This window comes from Oncorhynchus keta, chromosome 23 (genome assembly GCF_023373465.1).
Source record: "Oncorhynchus keta strain PuntledgeMale-10-30-2019 chromosome 23, Oket_V2, whole genome shotgun sequence".
NCBI lineage: Eukaryota > Metazoa > Chordata > Actinopteri > Salmoniformes > Salmonidae > Oncorhynchus > Oncorhynchus keta.
Genome location: NC_068443.1, coordinates 18,090,217 through 18,107,054, shown reverse-complemented (window position 1 = coordinate 18,107,054; position 16,838 = coordinate 18,090,217). Strand labels below are relative to the sequence as shown.

At 41.3% G+C, this 16,838-nt stretch overlaps 1 protein-coding gene across 2 annotated transcripts; it reads right to left on the bottom strand.

The window, feature by feature from the left end:
* Positions 1-3,171: 3,171 nt before the first annotated feature.
* On the bottom strand, positions 3,172-16,565 carry LOC118374487 (phospholipid phosphatase 3-like). Of its 2 annotated transcripts, none has more exons than XM_035760908.2 (6): positions 16,118-16,565; positions 9,731-9,885; positions 5,495-5,775; positions 5,215-5,272; positions 4,914-5,090; positions 3,172-4,761 (listed from the first exon to the last, which is right to left on the bottom strand). In XM_035760908.2, the coding sequence occupies exons 1-6, from the start codon at positions 16,257-16,259 to the stop codon at positions 4,633-4,635; spliced, it is 942 nt and encodes a 313-aa protein (XP_035616801.1). In that variant the 5' UTR covers positions 16,260-16,565; the 3' UTR covers positions 3,172-4,632. The 2 variants fall into 2 exon arrangements, with proteins under 2 accessions (XP_035616801.1, XP_035616800.1); XM_035760907.2 differs by lacking the exon at positions 9,731-9,885 and adding an exon at positions 9,192-9,349 and having other exon boundaries at positions 16,118-16,552.
* Positions 16,566-16,838: the final 273 nt, after the last annotated feature.

Sequence of the window (16,838 nt, the reverse complement as noted above, 5' to 3'; positions counted from 1 at the left end):
ATGGACAAAAATGAATGGGAAGTCATTGGCACTGGACAAACCATATACACGGTGTCCAATACCACTCAATTCGGCGTTGTTTCGTTCAAAGTAGATTGCAAATGCCATATGGCAAATTCCAGGTTTAACACTTTAAAAATCCAACAGGTGGTGAGTGCGCTCCACCGTGGTTTTTCACATTGCAAATGCAACACAAGTCAAAATCCAAAAGTAAAATTTTGAAAAAGTGAAAAAAATCAAAAACCTAGCCCCCCCTAAAAAAAAAGTGCTTTCTGGACCGTTTATCGAAATTCTTTTGTTTTTTTTTGTCAATTAATCATGTGTAAGAACTGTATGAATATACTTTTGTAAAACTTTATTATCATTCTTTTTTTATTTATTTTTTTTACTTGTGCATAAGGAATATGTTTTGTCCATTTGCAATATGATTTCATAGGAAGTCAAAGTCAAAAGTCACTTTTTTGGGGCCAAATGCCATAAGAAATGTCCAAATGCAATATGAAAGATTTGAAAATGCCAAATCAGGATGTTATGTCCATTTGCTATTTACCATCACGAATTTGACATGCTCAAAAATACTGCAGAAATGCCAAATTGACTGGCCTGATGAACACAGGATGGCTGGGCAGTGATAGTTGCTCCTTTCCATCGCTCGTTGTGTTGATTTCATCATGTCCAATTGGTGATGTTTTTTTCACTGTTGAATCATATTGCAAGTGCATGTGCATTTACAATATGTTTCAATGGGCATTTACCATCACAAATTTGGCATGCTCAAAAGTCAAACTATACTTTGCTCAAACTATACTTTTGTCAATTTTTATTATCATCATTTTTTTTTACTTGTGCATAGGCATATGTTTTGTCCATTTGCAATATGATTTCATAGGAAGTCAAAAGTCACTTTTTCTTTGGCCAAATGCCATGTCAAAAATCCTGCAGAAATGCAAAATTGACTGGCCTGATGAACACAGGATGGCTGGGCAGTGATAGTTGTTCCTTTCCATTGCTCGTTGTGTTGACTTCATCATGTCCATTTGGTGATGTTTCTTTCACTTTTGAATCATATTGCAAATGCACAAAAGCTCCTTGCTGGCACTGCCAGATCTACAGTATAGTTAAGTTGCTCATACATTTGAGAATGGATTCTTCAGAGATTGAATAGTAGCCTATGGTGGACAATAGGGATTGAAGTTGTAACAATACTATTATTGTACGCTTTTAGGATCTCTTTCAGCTCTCGTCTTCCAAGATTCACATTCTCTTATGGGAATGTACACATTTTCCAATGTGACATACTCACAATCATTGTCTATATTATTACAGTGTATCACTGTGGCATACTCACAATCATTGTCTATATTATTACAGTGTATCAATGTGACATATATTATTATAGTGTATCAATGTGACATACTCACCATCATGGTCTATATTATTGCAGTGTATCACTGTGGCATACTCACAATCATTGTCTATATTATTACAGTGTATCAATGTGACATATATTATTATAGTGTATCAATGTGACATACTCACCATCATGGTCTATATTATTACAGTGTATCACTGTGACATACTCACCATCATGGTGTATATTATTACAGTGTATCAATGTGACATACTCACCATCATGGTGTATATTATTACAGTGTATCAATGTGACATACTCACCATCATGGTATATATTATTACAGTGTATCAATGTGACATACTCACCATCATGGTCTATATTATTACAGTGTATCAATGTGACATAAATTATTACAGTGTATCAATGTGGCATACTCACCATCATGGTCTATATTATTACAGTGTATCACTGTGGCATACTCACCATCATGGTCTATATTATTACAGTGTATCACTGTGACATACTCACCATCATGGTGTATATTATTACAGTGTATCACTGTAACATACTCACCATCATGGTGTATATTATTACAGTGTATCACTGTGGCATACTCACTATCATGGTCTATATTATTACTGTGTATCACTGTGACATACTCACCATCATGGTGTATATTATTACAGTGTATCAATGTAACATACTCACCATCATGGTCTATATTATTACAGTGTATCACTGTGACATACTCACCATCATGGTCTATATTATTACAGTGTATCACTGTGACAAACTCACCATCATGGTCTATATTATTACAGTGTATCACTGTAACATACTCACCATCATGGTCTATATTATTACAGTGTATCACTGTGACATACTCACCATCATGGTCTATATTATTACAGTGTATCACTGTGACAAACTCACCATCATGGTCTATATTATTACAGTGTATCACTGTGACAAACTCACCATCATGGTCTATATTATTACAGTGTATCACTGTGGCATACTCACCATCATGGTCTATATTATTACAGTGTATCACTGTGACATACTCACCATCATGGTCTATATTATTACAGTGTATCACTGTGACATACTCACCATCATGGTCTATATTATTACAGTGTATCACTGTGGCATACTCACCATCATGGTCTATATTATTACAGTGTATCACTGTGGCATACTCACCATCATGGTCTATATTATTACAGTGTATCACTGTGGCATACTCACCATCATGGTCTATATTATTACAGTGTATCACTGCGACATACTCACCATCATGGTCTATATTATTACAATGTATGACTGTAACATACTCACCATAATGGTCTGTCATTTTAAAGTGTTCACTGTGGCATACTCACCATCATGGTCTATATTATTACAGTGTATCACTGTAACATACTCACCATAATGGTCTGTCATTTTAAAGTGTTCACTGTGGCATACTCATCTGCATGGTCTTTATTATTACAGTTGACCACTGTGGCATACTCACCAGCATGGTCTATATTATTGCAGTGTACCACTGGGGACATGGGTTAAAAGCTGGAATGCACACTATTTCCCTTTCAGGATGTGAAGCACAGAACGGAACTCTACCATAGACTCTGGAACCTACGCCCAGATCTCACCCTCGCACGCAGTTGGAGAGAGCTGCTCCGCTTCACTATCAACTCCCCTGTAAGTTTTTTATGCCTTTGTCGCAGTCAAAGTGAAGAAAGACATGAAAAAATAGCACAAACACTCTTAACATAACAATGTTTTTTTTATTACACTGCACATATTTGATACACACATATGGCTTGTATTTTTATTGAAGAAAATACAAAAAGGACAATACAAAAATATTAAAAGGTTATTTTAATATACATGTATTGAAGCTGTCTTTAGAAAAAGCAATTTTACAAAGTTTGAATACTCACAAAAGTAATTTCATTAAATTACTTCTGGCAATCATTGCTTGTTTAAGCAGCACAATTACACAGGTATCGACACATCAAAAAACATAGTGGATATTTAATGAAAAGGTAGATAAATGATATTGTAAAATTCTCTGATACATAAATTATCTAAAAAAATAAAACATATTGCTGTGTGGTTGAAATGACATGAAAGGACAGGATATACTGCGTTGTCACAGAGATGGGGTTATTTTTGTTGTTGATGCAGTTGGCACAGTATATGTGAATCATTACAAAATGTATCACAAAGCTATAAGAAAGTATAATTCCACAGTTTTCCTTTTTTTAATATAAACGTGTGTTGAAGCAGCCTCATGGTCCCGATCTTCAACCTGAAGCATTTATGACAAGACACACCAACTCACTCAAATATGGACATGACATTCATATACTGGCACATGACAGACACACATACACACACACACTCATGGCAGTGCACACACACACACTCACAGTCACTCTGTCCTAACACTTGTGAGTAGCCATCTGGCACACACAGTTATTTAATTACAGGGCTCAGTGGAGGCTCGTCCCAACCAGCAGAAAGAAACCCACCTGTCTATCTACTGTACACACTATTACACCTCCATTACCTATAACTACACTTCTATACAAACTACATGTCAGGAGACCTAAAAGCTGATTTTAATACAAAGCTTTACAAAAAAAGCTTCACTTCAGTTCATTCAAGTGGTGACAATCAAATCAAATATCGAGTTTGGATATAGTGCTATAGCTCGACTATATAACAAAGATTATTCGTAAAATAAACATCCTTCCTGTAATCAAGGAATTTGTTTCTGTTCATGCGTTTCTGTCATAGGCAGAATTATGAGCCTGAATCCATGTTGCCTGAAGTTACCAGACCAAGTCAATCTGTAGAGCAGCAGGTTCCATGGAGACCTTCACTAATGAAAGCACGATAGAGAAACAGAGTTCTCCGGATAGGAATTGAGAGCCGTGCTCCCCACGTTCTTCCACATTCACATGTCAGATGAGATGGTGAGCAACATGGGAGTTGCTGGCTGTTCAAAAGGCGTGTGTGTGTGTGTGTGTGTGTGTGTGTGTGTGTGTGTGTGTGTGTGTGTGTGTGTGTGTGTGTGTGTGTGTGTGTACACAACTCTCCTCTTTTTTCAAATGTTTTCCAGTTTATTATTTCTCTGTGCCTTACAGACATGTCAGTTTTCAGTCTTGTTTCTTTGGCTGGTTGTAGAATGTATCCAGTACAGACCAGTAGATGAAGTAAATGATCTTTAAAACCTACAGCGGTAGGTATCTGTACTCTAGTGGTCTGTACTATGCCATGGTGAGGTGGTTGCTCCTCTCTCTGATGTCTGTCATTGGGTTGGTTGGGTTCTTTACTGGGGTCACTGGTAGAGCTGAACTCCTGCCTCTGGGCTTGAACAGGTCAGATACAAAAAACACCTGGAGGATTTTTGGAATATTGTCAATAATCAATTATATAGTAAAAACAGACATGTTATTGATACAGACTGCATAACTGTATTATGTATATAGTCATTTGTATATTCATTACTATATCATCCTATGTAGTAAGTCATAGTTATAGTACTTACTATGCAGTAAGACACCAAGGCTCCCTGTGCGAAGCCAGCTAGGACGTCTGTGGGGTGGTGCTTGTGGTCGGAGACGCGGGACAGGCCGGTGTAGAAAGACATCATGATGAGGGTGAACTGGGTCAGGGGGCGCAGGAGACGGGCTCCACGCCAGGTGAACCTGGACTGCAGGTAGAACTGGGAGGACCGGACAGAGGGGAAATGAATCAACACAGGGGGACAAGTAGAGGTGTGTGTGTGTGTGTGTGTGTGTGTGTGTGTGTGTGTGTGTATTTGGCTAAGACACATAACAGTAGCTCACCACCAGATACAGCATGGTGTACATGGAAAAGGATGCATGGCCAGAGAAGAACGACTTCCTGAAAAGGAGAGAATAAACATGTTAATACAGTGTTGTTGTTACTCTCCAGGTATGCCTTTCTCCTGGGTATTGAACTAAGCATTCACTTTGCATGAAATATAACCAGTATCACTTTAAACTAAGCATAACTTATACATTTCTTTATAGAGCATTCATAAAGTCTTCATAAGCACTACATAATGTTTCACAATCACAATGGAGTCATGTCAGAGTAATGTACCTGGCCTCCTGGACTTTGCTCTCGGGCCCATGACACTGGTAGTCTGTGATGTAGCCCAGGGAACAGTTAATGGTGGACCAATCGGGCTTGCACACGTCCAGGAAGTGGGGACGCATGCGGCCCACCGACACCTTGGCGATGTCCGTGAACGATTGGCTGACTGCACAGCCAAAGATGAACACGCCCACCTGCTTGTAGAGGGCGGAGATGTAGGGGTTCCCTACGAAGGACTTGGAGCCCTCGTTCAGGTAGTGAATCCTATAGCTCTCCCCAATGATGATCTGATGGGGAAGGAACAAGGAGAGGATATGGTCATGTAATCGACAGTACAAGATGGCCGCTGTGGCAGTGAAATGGTTGTTAATGGACCCGGAGTCTATGGCGGCCATCTTTGTAGATTACATGACTTTATCTCTCACCAGTGATGATCTGACAGGAGGGATCAAGGAGAGGATACAGAAATACACATAACTCTGCATGTATATATGGCTCATCAGTCAGGTCATCTACAAAGATGGCTGCTGTAGACCTGGGGCAGTCAAATGACTGCTAGTATAGCATACAGTTACTGTATGTTCTCTGTTCCATAGTAGTTATGAAGACACTTTTTCTATGTCAACAAAACTGAACCGCGTATTCATTTCCTAAATATACCATGTGATAGAGTATCAGACATCCAATACACACTTGGAATTCAGTAAATCACAGAGGGTAAAACAGGTGAGACAGATCAGAGAGTAGAGAGGGACAATATTAGGAGTAATCAGAATGTGATATGAACAGTGACATCAATAATGTGAACTTGCCTTGTGTGAGGACAAAAAGCTTTACATCTAAGACATGCAAATGTTTCTGTTTGTTCTTGAGGAAAACATCCATAAAAACACTACAGATCAAACCCTTGGTCTGTACCATTAACATCAAAAACTAAATGCATAACTTTCAGTATAGCTACAGTATGTGAGGGTGAGTAAGTATGTGAGTTGTGGACAGCACATGCAGAGGTTTTCAGTGGGTAAATAAACAAACGTACACTGGACTAGAGGACGTGGACTGGACTCCAATAATTCACTAAAGCTGTTCAAGTTCAAATGCCTTTCCCTTCCCCACACCAGTCTAATCCACCTCCTGGCCACTAACAAATGAGAGAGAAGGAGTGAGTGGGGATAGAAGGAGAGAGAGATGGAGAATTAGAGAGGGAGGGAGTGAGGAGAGGCGTGAGAGAGAGGGAGGGAGAAAGAGAGTGAGACAGGAGGGACGGACGGACAGAGGGGTAGAGAAGATTAGAGAGAGGAAGGGAGAGAGGGAAGTAGGGAGAGAGAGGGAGAGGGAGGGAGGGAGAAAAGGAGGGAAAAGGTAGAGGAATTGAGAAGGGAATGAGAACGGGAAGTAGGGAGAGAGAGGGAGAGGGAGGGAGGGAGAAAAGGAGGGAAAAGGTAGAGGAATTTAGAAGGGAATGAGAAAGGGAAGTAGGGAGAGAGAGGGAGAGGGAGGGAGGGAGAAAAGGAGGGAAAAGGTAGAGGAATTGAGAAGGGAATGAGAACGGGAAGTAGGGAGAGAGAGGGAGGGCGGGGGCAGCACTTCTGGTTTTAATCAGGAGAAACGCTGAGCTAGGCGACATGGTGTCCAGATTTGGCCAGAGCAGGCTCACATCAGGGGCTAGTTAGTCTTCCACCTCACCAACTGACTTGTTTTCGCAGGGCTCTGATTTCACTAGTGGATGTCTGGGTGTTTTCTTGTTAGTATCTCGGTTTCATCGCAAAATTCTTGTCTAGGCGAAAAAACGTCTCTCTTTTTAAAAAAACACATTCCTTGGGGGAAAAGTCCTATAGGGAGATTTTACTAGCTGATAACATGTATGTTTTTCTTTTTTCTTTCTTCTTTCTTTCTCTCCACCTTGGAGCCCTTCAGAGCCTGGCTGATCCAACTCAGCTGCTTCATGGGAGAGAAAAGAATACATCTGGTTCTCATTGTGTGACAACTGAGAGAAGATCAACTATGTGAATGAAACGGCTTTGTAGTAACTTTATGTAACTGTTACAGTTGTAACCTCAGAGATATTCAAAGGGGGGAAGAGGTTGTCTCGTGGCTTGTCTCATAAATGTCTAGTCGTCTCACAAAAGATAAAAAGTAGACTCGTACACTCCCAGAGTTGTTTTTCTTTCCAGAGATGTTTTTTACGCCGTGCCAATTTCAAGGGACACAGCCTCTATGCCTTTAATTTAAGACAGGCAGCTTCTCTCTCCGCTTTATCCGAGGGGCAACGAAGCATTAAATGACCTAATGCTAAGAGTTTTCCAAGAGTTCAAGAAAGTCTAAGGCCAGCCAAAAGGCTCTGGGCCTCTGGGGAACATGGAATTTAACGTCACGTTCAGAATGAGCCTACAGCTCTTCTCCTGTGCCATCCACCACATTTCCAGGCCCGTGAATTACAGCGTTTGACCGAACAACCATTGCGTCAACCATAATTACACAGGCCCAGGGAGATCCTTCTCACCATGCAAACCAATCCAATCGCTTCAACCCCTGACTGGGTCTGTTCAGTGGAATGCAACCTTACAGAAGGTTGAGGATAGACATGTATTGAATAGAGCAGCATACATGATCATCTGACCCTATTCTAGAGGACAGAGAAGCATGTCTGTTCTAGATAATCTATTACTATCTGAAAGTTCTTGAACGTTGCACTCCAAAGAATGCAACCCTGAGGTTAGACTTCTCTTCAGTGAGAGGGAGCCCTACACCAGCAACAGATCTTCAGTCATCTTATAGTAAACAGCAACAGCCTGATCCATTTAACACTTCAACCCTCTAAACTCTTTTATAACACGTTCAACACTGGAACCATCTTAATCACACCAATCAAGATAAAACTGACAGCAAAACCAACTGGCGAATGTCGATTCTGATTTGCTCTTATCTAGTGCTACTCACAACACTAAAAGGCCTGACAGGTCTGGAAAACCATAGTCAATAATGCTGTTTTTCGACTGTAACACGAGTGTTACACTAGTGTATACACCCTTATGATATACTTGGGAAATTGTTTCTGTAGCTAGGTCTGGCAGTGAAGGGCAGAATCAACAACCTGTGCATAATCAAAACCGTTGCTTTGAGACGTGTTAAAGTTCACAGTTCGCCATTGTTATGCAAATGCTGGCTGAAAAGTACCAGTGGCCCATTTAGACACGGATACCGGCCCATGTAGATGGAAACAGAAAAGTCTGAGCCTTTTGGGTAAAACACTGAGGTAAATCCTGTATGGAAATGCACCATAAGATACTAATTCCGCAATCTGTCAGTGAGCATGTAGGCACTCAGAGAAAGTTCAACTTTGAATGAAGTGTATTGGCATGGTGGTCAAAAAACGAACAAACTTGATCCTTGAAAAACATCCACTAGACATGATAGTTCAAAAGTGACTCGATCTGTGGTAACATTTAGTTGACGCATAGTACAGTGACTGGGACACACAGTGGGTGGCCCAGTAGACACACAGTACAGTGAGTAGGTGACGGTGTACACTGCTGAGACAATGAGGTGAAAAGTCGGGTGAACATACATTAGTGAGTAGCCTGAATCCCAGATCTGTTTGTGCTGTCTTGACAACTCCAATGCAAACTCTTATACATAAGAGTTGGCCAACACAGAACAAACTGAACTGGGACGGGCTAATTAGCGAGTTAGAGTGACTTACAGAAAGGATGGTGATAAGAATGCCAGCAGCAGAAAGCACAGCGTCGCTTATGGTGTCTCCGTGTTTGGCCGCGTACTTGATGGACTCATCGTTGCAGTAAAAGCCTCGGTGGTAGGGCTGTACAGCACTAGTCTCTATGATCAGGAAAGGCAGGCCGGCTATGTACACACAGCAGCGGTGAGGCAGAGAGAGAAAAGAAGGAGAGGAAGAGAGAGACAGAGAACGAGAGGGTCAATAAGGGGCTCCTAGAGGAGTGTCCACAGGTAGATGGCACAGCGATGGACAGACAGGGAATATGGGGGTCTCACTTCTCACTCTAAATGTATTTTGGCCCAATGGAATCCCCTACTGACCTTGGTCTGTTTCTGCTATAGCCAACTGGCATGACTAGAAAGGTGATCCCTAACTCGTAAATGTTAGGAAGCTATAAGAGTGTACAGACATGTTTAGATAGCCATTTGGTGCCTGGGTGAAGTTGGAGTGAGTCCCCTGTATGTGTTCCCTGTCCCTCCTGCTGCTGCGCCATGCTAAAGACTTACGGAGGTGACGGGCACAGTGAACCCGACAGCTACCAGGGCAGCGGTGGGCACCGTGCTGCTCTTATAGGACAGACTGATGCTGCTGGCATTGCAGAACAAGCCCCTCCGGTGGGGCACGATGGGAAACTTGTGCAGAAAGGCAGCAAAGAGTATCACTGCACACAGACAGACACACAAGAGCTGGGGTCAGCCCATGTATTCTAACTGGCATACAAACACACCACACACACACACAACCTGTATTTCTGCAGTTAACCCACAACACTCACACAGCAAACACAGAAAGACACACCCACACACTTACCAGGGGCGGACAAATACACTTGCATGGGCTCTGGAAGGGAACTGTTGTTATGCAGTTGTCATCATAACATTGATCAACGTTTTCTTCACACAAACCTCAGCTGATAACGTTGTACATTTGTGTAATATGAAATGATACAGTGATCAGAATTGGACCTGTACCATGTTCGATTTGAGGAAAATATCAAGGGGACATGTCGGCTGCAGCAAATAATCGACCAAATATCCGTTTAAGTGATAGAGCCTCTCGTTCTACCACCAGATAACCCATGAACATCCTGTTGTTGCTATCTCTGTGTACTGAAATGACCCGGCCATTGACAATATTAACTTAATAACAGCAACTCCTGGAAAATGTAATAAACAAAATGACATTTACTGACATGGCAGCCAAGAAAGGGAAAGATCTGTCATTATTAGAATCTGTAGCACCCATCACACCATGAATAACCAACATCAAACAGAGGCAGCTAGTACTAAAAGGGTTGGATGGTATCCATCACAGATAACTAAAGTGGAAAAAAAATGGGGGCGCTATCAGCCTTCAACCTCTTCCTTCCTCTACCAGAAAACAGCCTTTCAAGGATGAGACTTAAAGGTGCCTGAAGGGTGTTTTTGTCAAATCTAATTAGTGTCTTTGGCCACTTTTAGAGGTAAAAGAGCTTATACATTTATTTTACAACAAACAAATAACAAACATATTGGATGAGAAAATAAAATGTAGGCCAAGAGGACTAAAGGGGAAAAGTGGTACCCAGGAGAGTCCAACCCCCTGACAGAAAACATACTCTCTCTCTCGATCACATCAAAGTGGACCTTTACTGATGTTTGGCGCTTTGAAGTGAACCTCTTGAATAATTCTGAAATGTATGAATACAAAGAAAAACAAACATTGGCTCTCTCTCTGGGTATAGGCTGAGGCCAGGTTGGGAGGGAAGGTCAAACTGGGGGTGCTGGCCTGGGTGCTGCAGAGCTGAGGCAGGGGGCTTGATGTCTTCCAACCCAAAATGTCAACACACACCTCAGTATGCTTGTCTCCACTTGCCCTGCTCCAAGCTGCCTGAGCTTTGAAGTCCCAGCTGGAAACAGCTCATGTTACAGGCCAGTCTCTCTGCCTGATGGGAACCCCAGACCCGAACCACTCCTCCACTGGCCTCCCTCCCTCACATCCAAGAATCAACACGATTCACATTATTACTGTTACTGTTTTTACTATTACTATTTAAACAAATACCCTGACAGGAGCGACAATAAACCAGAAGACCGTTTTAAGCTACTGTAGGTGTTTTCAGAGGTGTTAGAGCTGTAGCAGAGAGAAAACCTACTTTAAGTACCATCCGATCTTGACTGTCTAATCCGCTGGGCCTTTTTCATGGCCCTTGTGATGGGAGGGAATCAGCAGGCATTCCTCTCACAGCACAGTGCTTGGCTTGGCAGCTTGGGACCGCTGCATGCTGATGATGTAGGCAGTGGTGGAAAAAGTACCCAACTGTCATACTTGAGTCAAAGTTAAGATTCCATAATGAAAATGACTCAAGTAAAAGTGAAAGTCACCCAGTAAAAGTCTAAAGTATGTGGTTTTAAATATACTTAAGTATCAAAGTAAATGTAATTGCTAAAATATACTTAAGTATCAAAAGTAAAAGTAAATGTATGAATAATAAATGAAATCCGTATATTAAGCAAACCAGACAGCACAATTGTCTTGTTTTTAAAAATGTATATATTGCCAGGAGAACACTCCAACACTGAAACATAATTTGTGCTTAGTGAGTGCGCCAGATCAGAGGCAGCAGGAATGACCAGGGTTGTTCTCTTGATAAGTGTGTGAATTGGACAATTTTCTGTCCTGCTAGGGACTACTTTTGGGTGTCAAGGAAAATGTATGGACTAAAAAGTAAATTATTTTCTTTAGGAATGTAGTAGTAAATGTAATAGTTGTCAAAAAATACATAGTATGTGTATGAGTACCCCCCCAAAAAATACTTAAGTAAAAATACTTTAAAGTACTACTTTACGCCACTGGATGTAGGGCAGTGGAAAGAAAAAAAGAGGGCCCTGGTCACAGCTATGAATGTGCAAGGCGTTAATCGTGGTGTCTTGATCTCACTGACCACCTTTAAACACATGATCAGATCAAGACTCACAGAGTAGGCTGGAGAGCAAGTTAAATGAAAGGAAATTGAGATGTTACAAAGTGTGTTTTTCCCATGATTCAGCTGTGTTGTCTTGCCCCGAGGCCCCCAAACCTGACATCCCATGCCACCAGACAGTGCAGCATCAGCATTCTGCAAGACATCTTGGGATTTCCCGTTTTACTCGCTTCACACAAGCGAGGGAAAACTAGTGCCCCGCTGGTTGCCAAGAACAACACCAGCTTAGAGGCACATGTCTAATGCATTAGCTAGCATGAGTGAGCAGGTAGAATCTTCTTTTACCAAAATCAAAATGGTGGTCTATTTATTATTTGGCTTTTCTATCATCGTAGCGGATTACTTTAAAGCCCCAGTAAGGTATAACCAAACAACTTCCTCAAAGTGATGACTTAGTACTCAAACTTTGCTTTATTTTCTCTCATGGAAAATTGGAAGCGAGAAACATTTACCTTGAGCTTATTGGGTTATAAGAATTCTTAAGCATACCCATGGGACTTTTTAAAATGACAGTTTGTGGCGTCAATTCCACTATGGAAACTACAATCAATGTTTGGAACAGGCAAATAGAGGCTTGCATTGAATGTATTCAATTCCACCATATTTTGGGGGCATTTACCATAACACCAGTTGCTGAAGCTAAAATAAACAGAAACATTTTCCACTTGCTGCCAATGCTCGTCCCACTGACATACTTAGTGTATACTACATGTATGATAGAGTATATACAGATGCCCTTGTTTTTACTTGTACCATTGTGTGCATGGCAGGCAGTACCCCCACAGAAACTACTCCCTGTCTGTCTGGTCGTGGTGCGGCGGGCAAACCCTGTTCTTATACTCTCATAATTCCACAGACTGCTGGGAGAGAGGAACGGAGGGGAAAAGATCACATTTGTGTTGAACTGTGGTTGCCAAAAATATTTGTGATGAATGCTTAATGTGGCAATCAGCAGCTGAAACAATAACAAAGGCCCTCCCAGCCACTGTTTTGGTAAAAAGCTGGAGGATGGGGCTGGAGAAATGTAACCACTCTCAAATTCATAACCAGTGCTATTGATGCAAGGACTGACTATCCATGATTTCAAAATTATAGTTTTAATCATGTTTTGAGACTATACAGTGTTTATTTACATTTACTTTGTTTACAAACATTGGAGAAAAACATCTGTATATTTTGGGTTCTCACGGAGTGTGGCAGTTGAACTAAGCTAATGAGGCATTTAAAAGTTATATTCTTCAAAAATAAAAACACATTCAGTGCATTCGGTAAGTGTTCAGACCACTTGACTTTTTCCACATTTTGTTACGTTACAGCCTAATTCTAAAATAGATTAAATCGCTTTTTCCCCTTATCAATCTACACACAATATCCCATAATGACAAAGCAAAAACAGGTTTTTAGAAATTATTGAAAATTTATCAAATAAAATATGACATATTCAAAAGTATTTCAGACCCTTTAGTCAGTACTTTGTTAAAGCACCTTTGGCAGTGATTATAGCCTTAAGTCTTCTTGGGTATGACGCTACAAGCTGGGCACACCTGTAATTGGAGAGTTTCTCCCATTCTTCACTGCAGATCTACTCAAGCTTTGTCAGGTTGGATGGGGAGCGTTGCTGCACAGCTATTTTCAGGTCTCTCCAGAGATGTTAGATTGGGTTTGAGTCCGGGCCCTGGCTGGGCCACTCAATGACATTGAGACTTGTCCCGAAGTCACTTCTGCGTTGTCTTGGCGGTGTGCTTAGGGTCGTTGTCCTGTTGGAAAGTGAACCTTCACCCCGGTCCGAGGTCCTGAGCGCTCTGGAGCAGGTTTTCATTAAGGATCTCTCTATACTTTGCTCCGTTCATCTTTGCCCCGATCCTGACTAGTCTCCCAGTCCCTGCCACTGAAAAACATCCCCACAGCATGATGCTTCCACCACCATGCTTCACCGTAGGGATGGTGCCAAGTTTTCTCCAAACGTGACGCTTGGCGTTTAGACCAAAGAGTTCAATCTTAGTTTCATCAGACCAGATAATCTTGTTTCTCATGGTCTGAGAGTCTTTATGTGCCTTTTGGCAAACTCCAAGCGGGCTGTCTTGTGCCTTACACTGAGAAATGGCTTCCATCCTTCCACTCTACCGTAAAGGCCTGATTGGTGGATTGCTGCAGAGATGGTTGTTTTTCTGGAAGGTTCTCCCATATCCACAGAGGAACTCTAGAGCTCTGTCAGTGACCATCGGGTTCTTGGTCACCTCCCTGACCAAGGCCCTTCTCCCCTGATTGCTTAGTTTGGCCGGGCGGCCAGCTCTAGGAAGAGTCTTGGTGGTTCCAAACATCTTCCATTTAAGAATGATGGAGGCCACTGTGCTCTTGGGGACCTTCAATGGTGCAGACATGTGTTGGTACCCTTCCCCAGATCTGTGTCTCGACACAATCCTGTCTCGGAGCTGTATGAACAATTCCTTTGACTTTATGGCTTGATTTTTGCTCTGACATGCTCTGTCAACGGTGGGAACTTAAATCATGTCCAATCAATTGAATTTACCACAGGTGGACTCTATTTTTGTTTTTGCAAACATTCCTAAAAACCTGTTTTCGCTTTGTCATTATGGGGTATTGTGTGTAGATTGCTAAGGATTTTATTTTATTTAATCCAATTTAGAATAAGGCTGTAATGTAACAAGGCACTGCATTTCTGCATTTGCGGGGCAATAGAGAGACAGTGAAGTTTGTTGACAGGAGAACCTCTACTGACCTGAAATAACCTTATCAGAGACTATTTCTACTGAACAGTTGTGGGGTAAGAAGTGGCCATAGATGTCTCATGGGACACAGTCAACTAAGTCAGTAACCGTGTAGAAGTTGAATACTACATCTTCACCACAGAGTACATACATACATACATTCAACCTCCATGTATTATACATCTCAACCCACCAAAGGAATAATACTGTCAAACTGTCAAGGGGTAAAAATGACTGGTCTCTGAAATGCATTTCACAACACCTTGTACTGTAGGCGTTGTGTCAAGTCACCAGCAGATCAAAGACTACTAGGGCTTGGATCAGAAGACTTATTAGGGTCTTTCTTGGAATGACTGATTCATTCACCTTTGAGCTGTTTGGCACTTCCCCACCTTAGTGTTTTTGAGCCTGGTAAGGAATCCTAGCTCAGAAAGAGAGAGAGAGGGGCACATATATATGGCACCCAAAACATTAGCTGAACATATGGCTGACCTTGTCTCTCACACACACACACACACACACACACACACACACACACACACACACACACACACACACACACACACACACACACACACACACACACACACACACACACACACACACACACACACACACACACACACACACACACACACACACACACCAGATGTCACTTCAATAGAATTTCTGGCTTGTGGCATGTGAGACATTCTGTAAAATATCAAAACAGGCCAAATGAGTGCAACAAGTATAAATACAACCCTCTTGTAGCAATTTATCAATGACCCTTTCCCATTTGCATTGTGGGCAATGGCATTCAAATAACAAATATTGTCATGAGAAATCATTGCCTTTCTAAAGGGGAGAAAAACGTTTCAAATATTTATATATATTTATATAAAAAAATATATATATATCTGTATCTTGGATAAAGAATGATGTTGCTCAGAGATTGCTTGAATTAATTATTATTATTATAGACTGACAGTTTCTGGACTTGACATAATTATGGGATTAACACTCTAGCTCGACTATGATGACAAACTAACATTGTCCCAGAACACTATGCTGCTTATTAACATGAATAACATAATTAATGAAAACAATACAACATATGATCATTCGCATAACCAGATTTTATGCAAATAAAAAACATGTTGACTCACTTCACATCCGAAAATCATTAAACATCTATAGAAATGAAAGGCAGAAAATCTCACCTAAAAACAAGCAGACGAGATCCATACCGACGAGGAACTTTCTCCTGCAGTTGTCTTTACAGTTGTTGTTATTCCGGGAAGAGCTTCCTCCATTCCTTGTCTCTGGTGCCATTGTCTTCTCATAAATTAAACAGCGTTGCATTTATAGGCCCCTTGAATGGTCTTCCAAATTAAAGAAAGCGTGGCAAAGTTGCAGCCTGCAGTCCCGTTAACTTCTCCTAGTCAGTTATTGAGTTACCATCAGCTGAGAGATGATTTTATATAGTTTTCCATATATTGTGCTGATAAATTCAAATGAGATGTGTCGGTTTTTCTGATAGTGATGTTGACCTTCAAGTTAACTGCAAGGGTTTATTTCTTTCTCGTTTATTCTGCTCGTTCTGTGTTCTTTCGTTGTTGAGCCAGCTTCTAATAATCCTTGAGGACCACGGAAGGTTTAGTTGCGCTCCCAACTCCGGTGACCGCCTCCTACAAGCCCCACGGACCTCCCCCTACAGCCATTAATGATGGGCATTCCGGCTCTTTTCAGTGAGCCGGCTCGTTCGGCTCAGCTCACCAAAAAGAGCCGTCTCTTTTGACTCCCAAACGGATCTTTAAAAAAAACATGTTTTGTATTTTTTCAAGTCAAACAGTTAGCCAAAGTTGGACTATGATTGGTGTCAAAGCAATTCTAATTAAATAAAATCATACTCTACCTTAACCACAATGTATTTAAAAATGC

Coding starts and splice junctions, on each gene's coding strand:
- LOC118374487 (XM_035760907.2), bottom strand. CDS start 16,259: ATGCAACGCTGTTTAATTTATGAGAAGACAATGGCACCAGAGACAAGG. Junction 9,350..16,117: donor TCTCGTCTGCTTGTTTTTAG/GTGAGATTTTCT, acceptor GTGTGTACATAG/CCGGCCTGCCTTTCCTGATC. Junction 4,762..4,913: donor CCTTGGTGTCTTACTGCATA/GTAAGTACTATA, acceptor AAAATCCTCCAG/GTGTTTTTTGTATCTGACCT.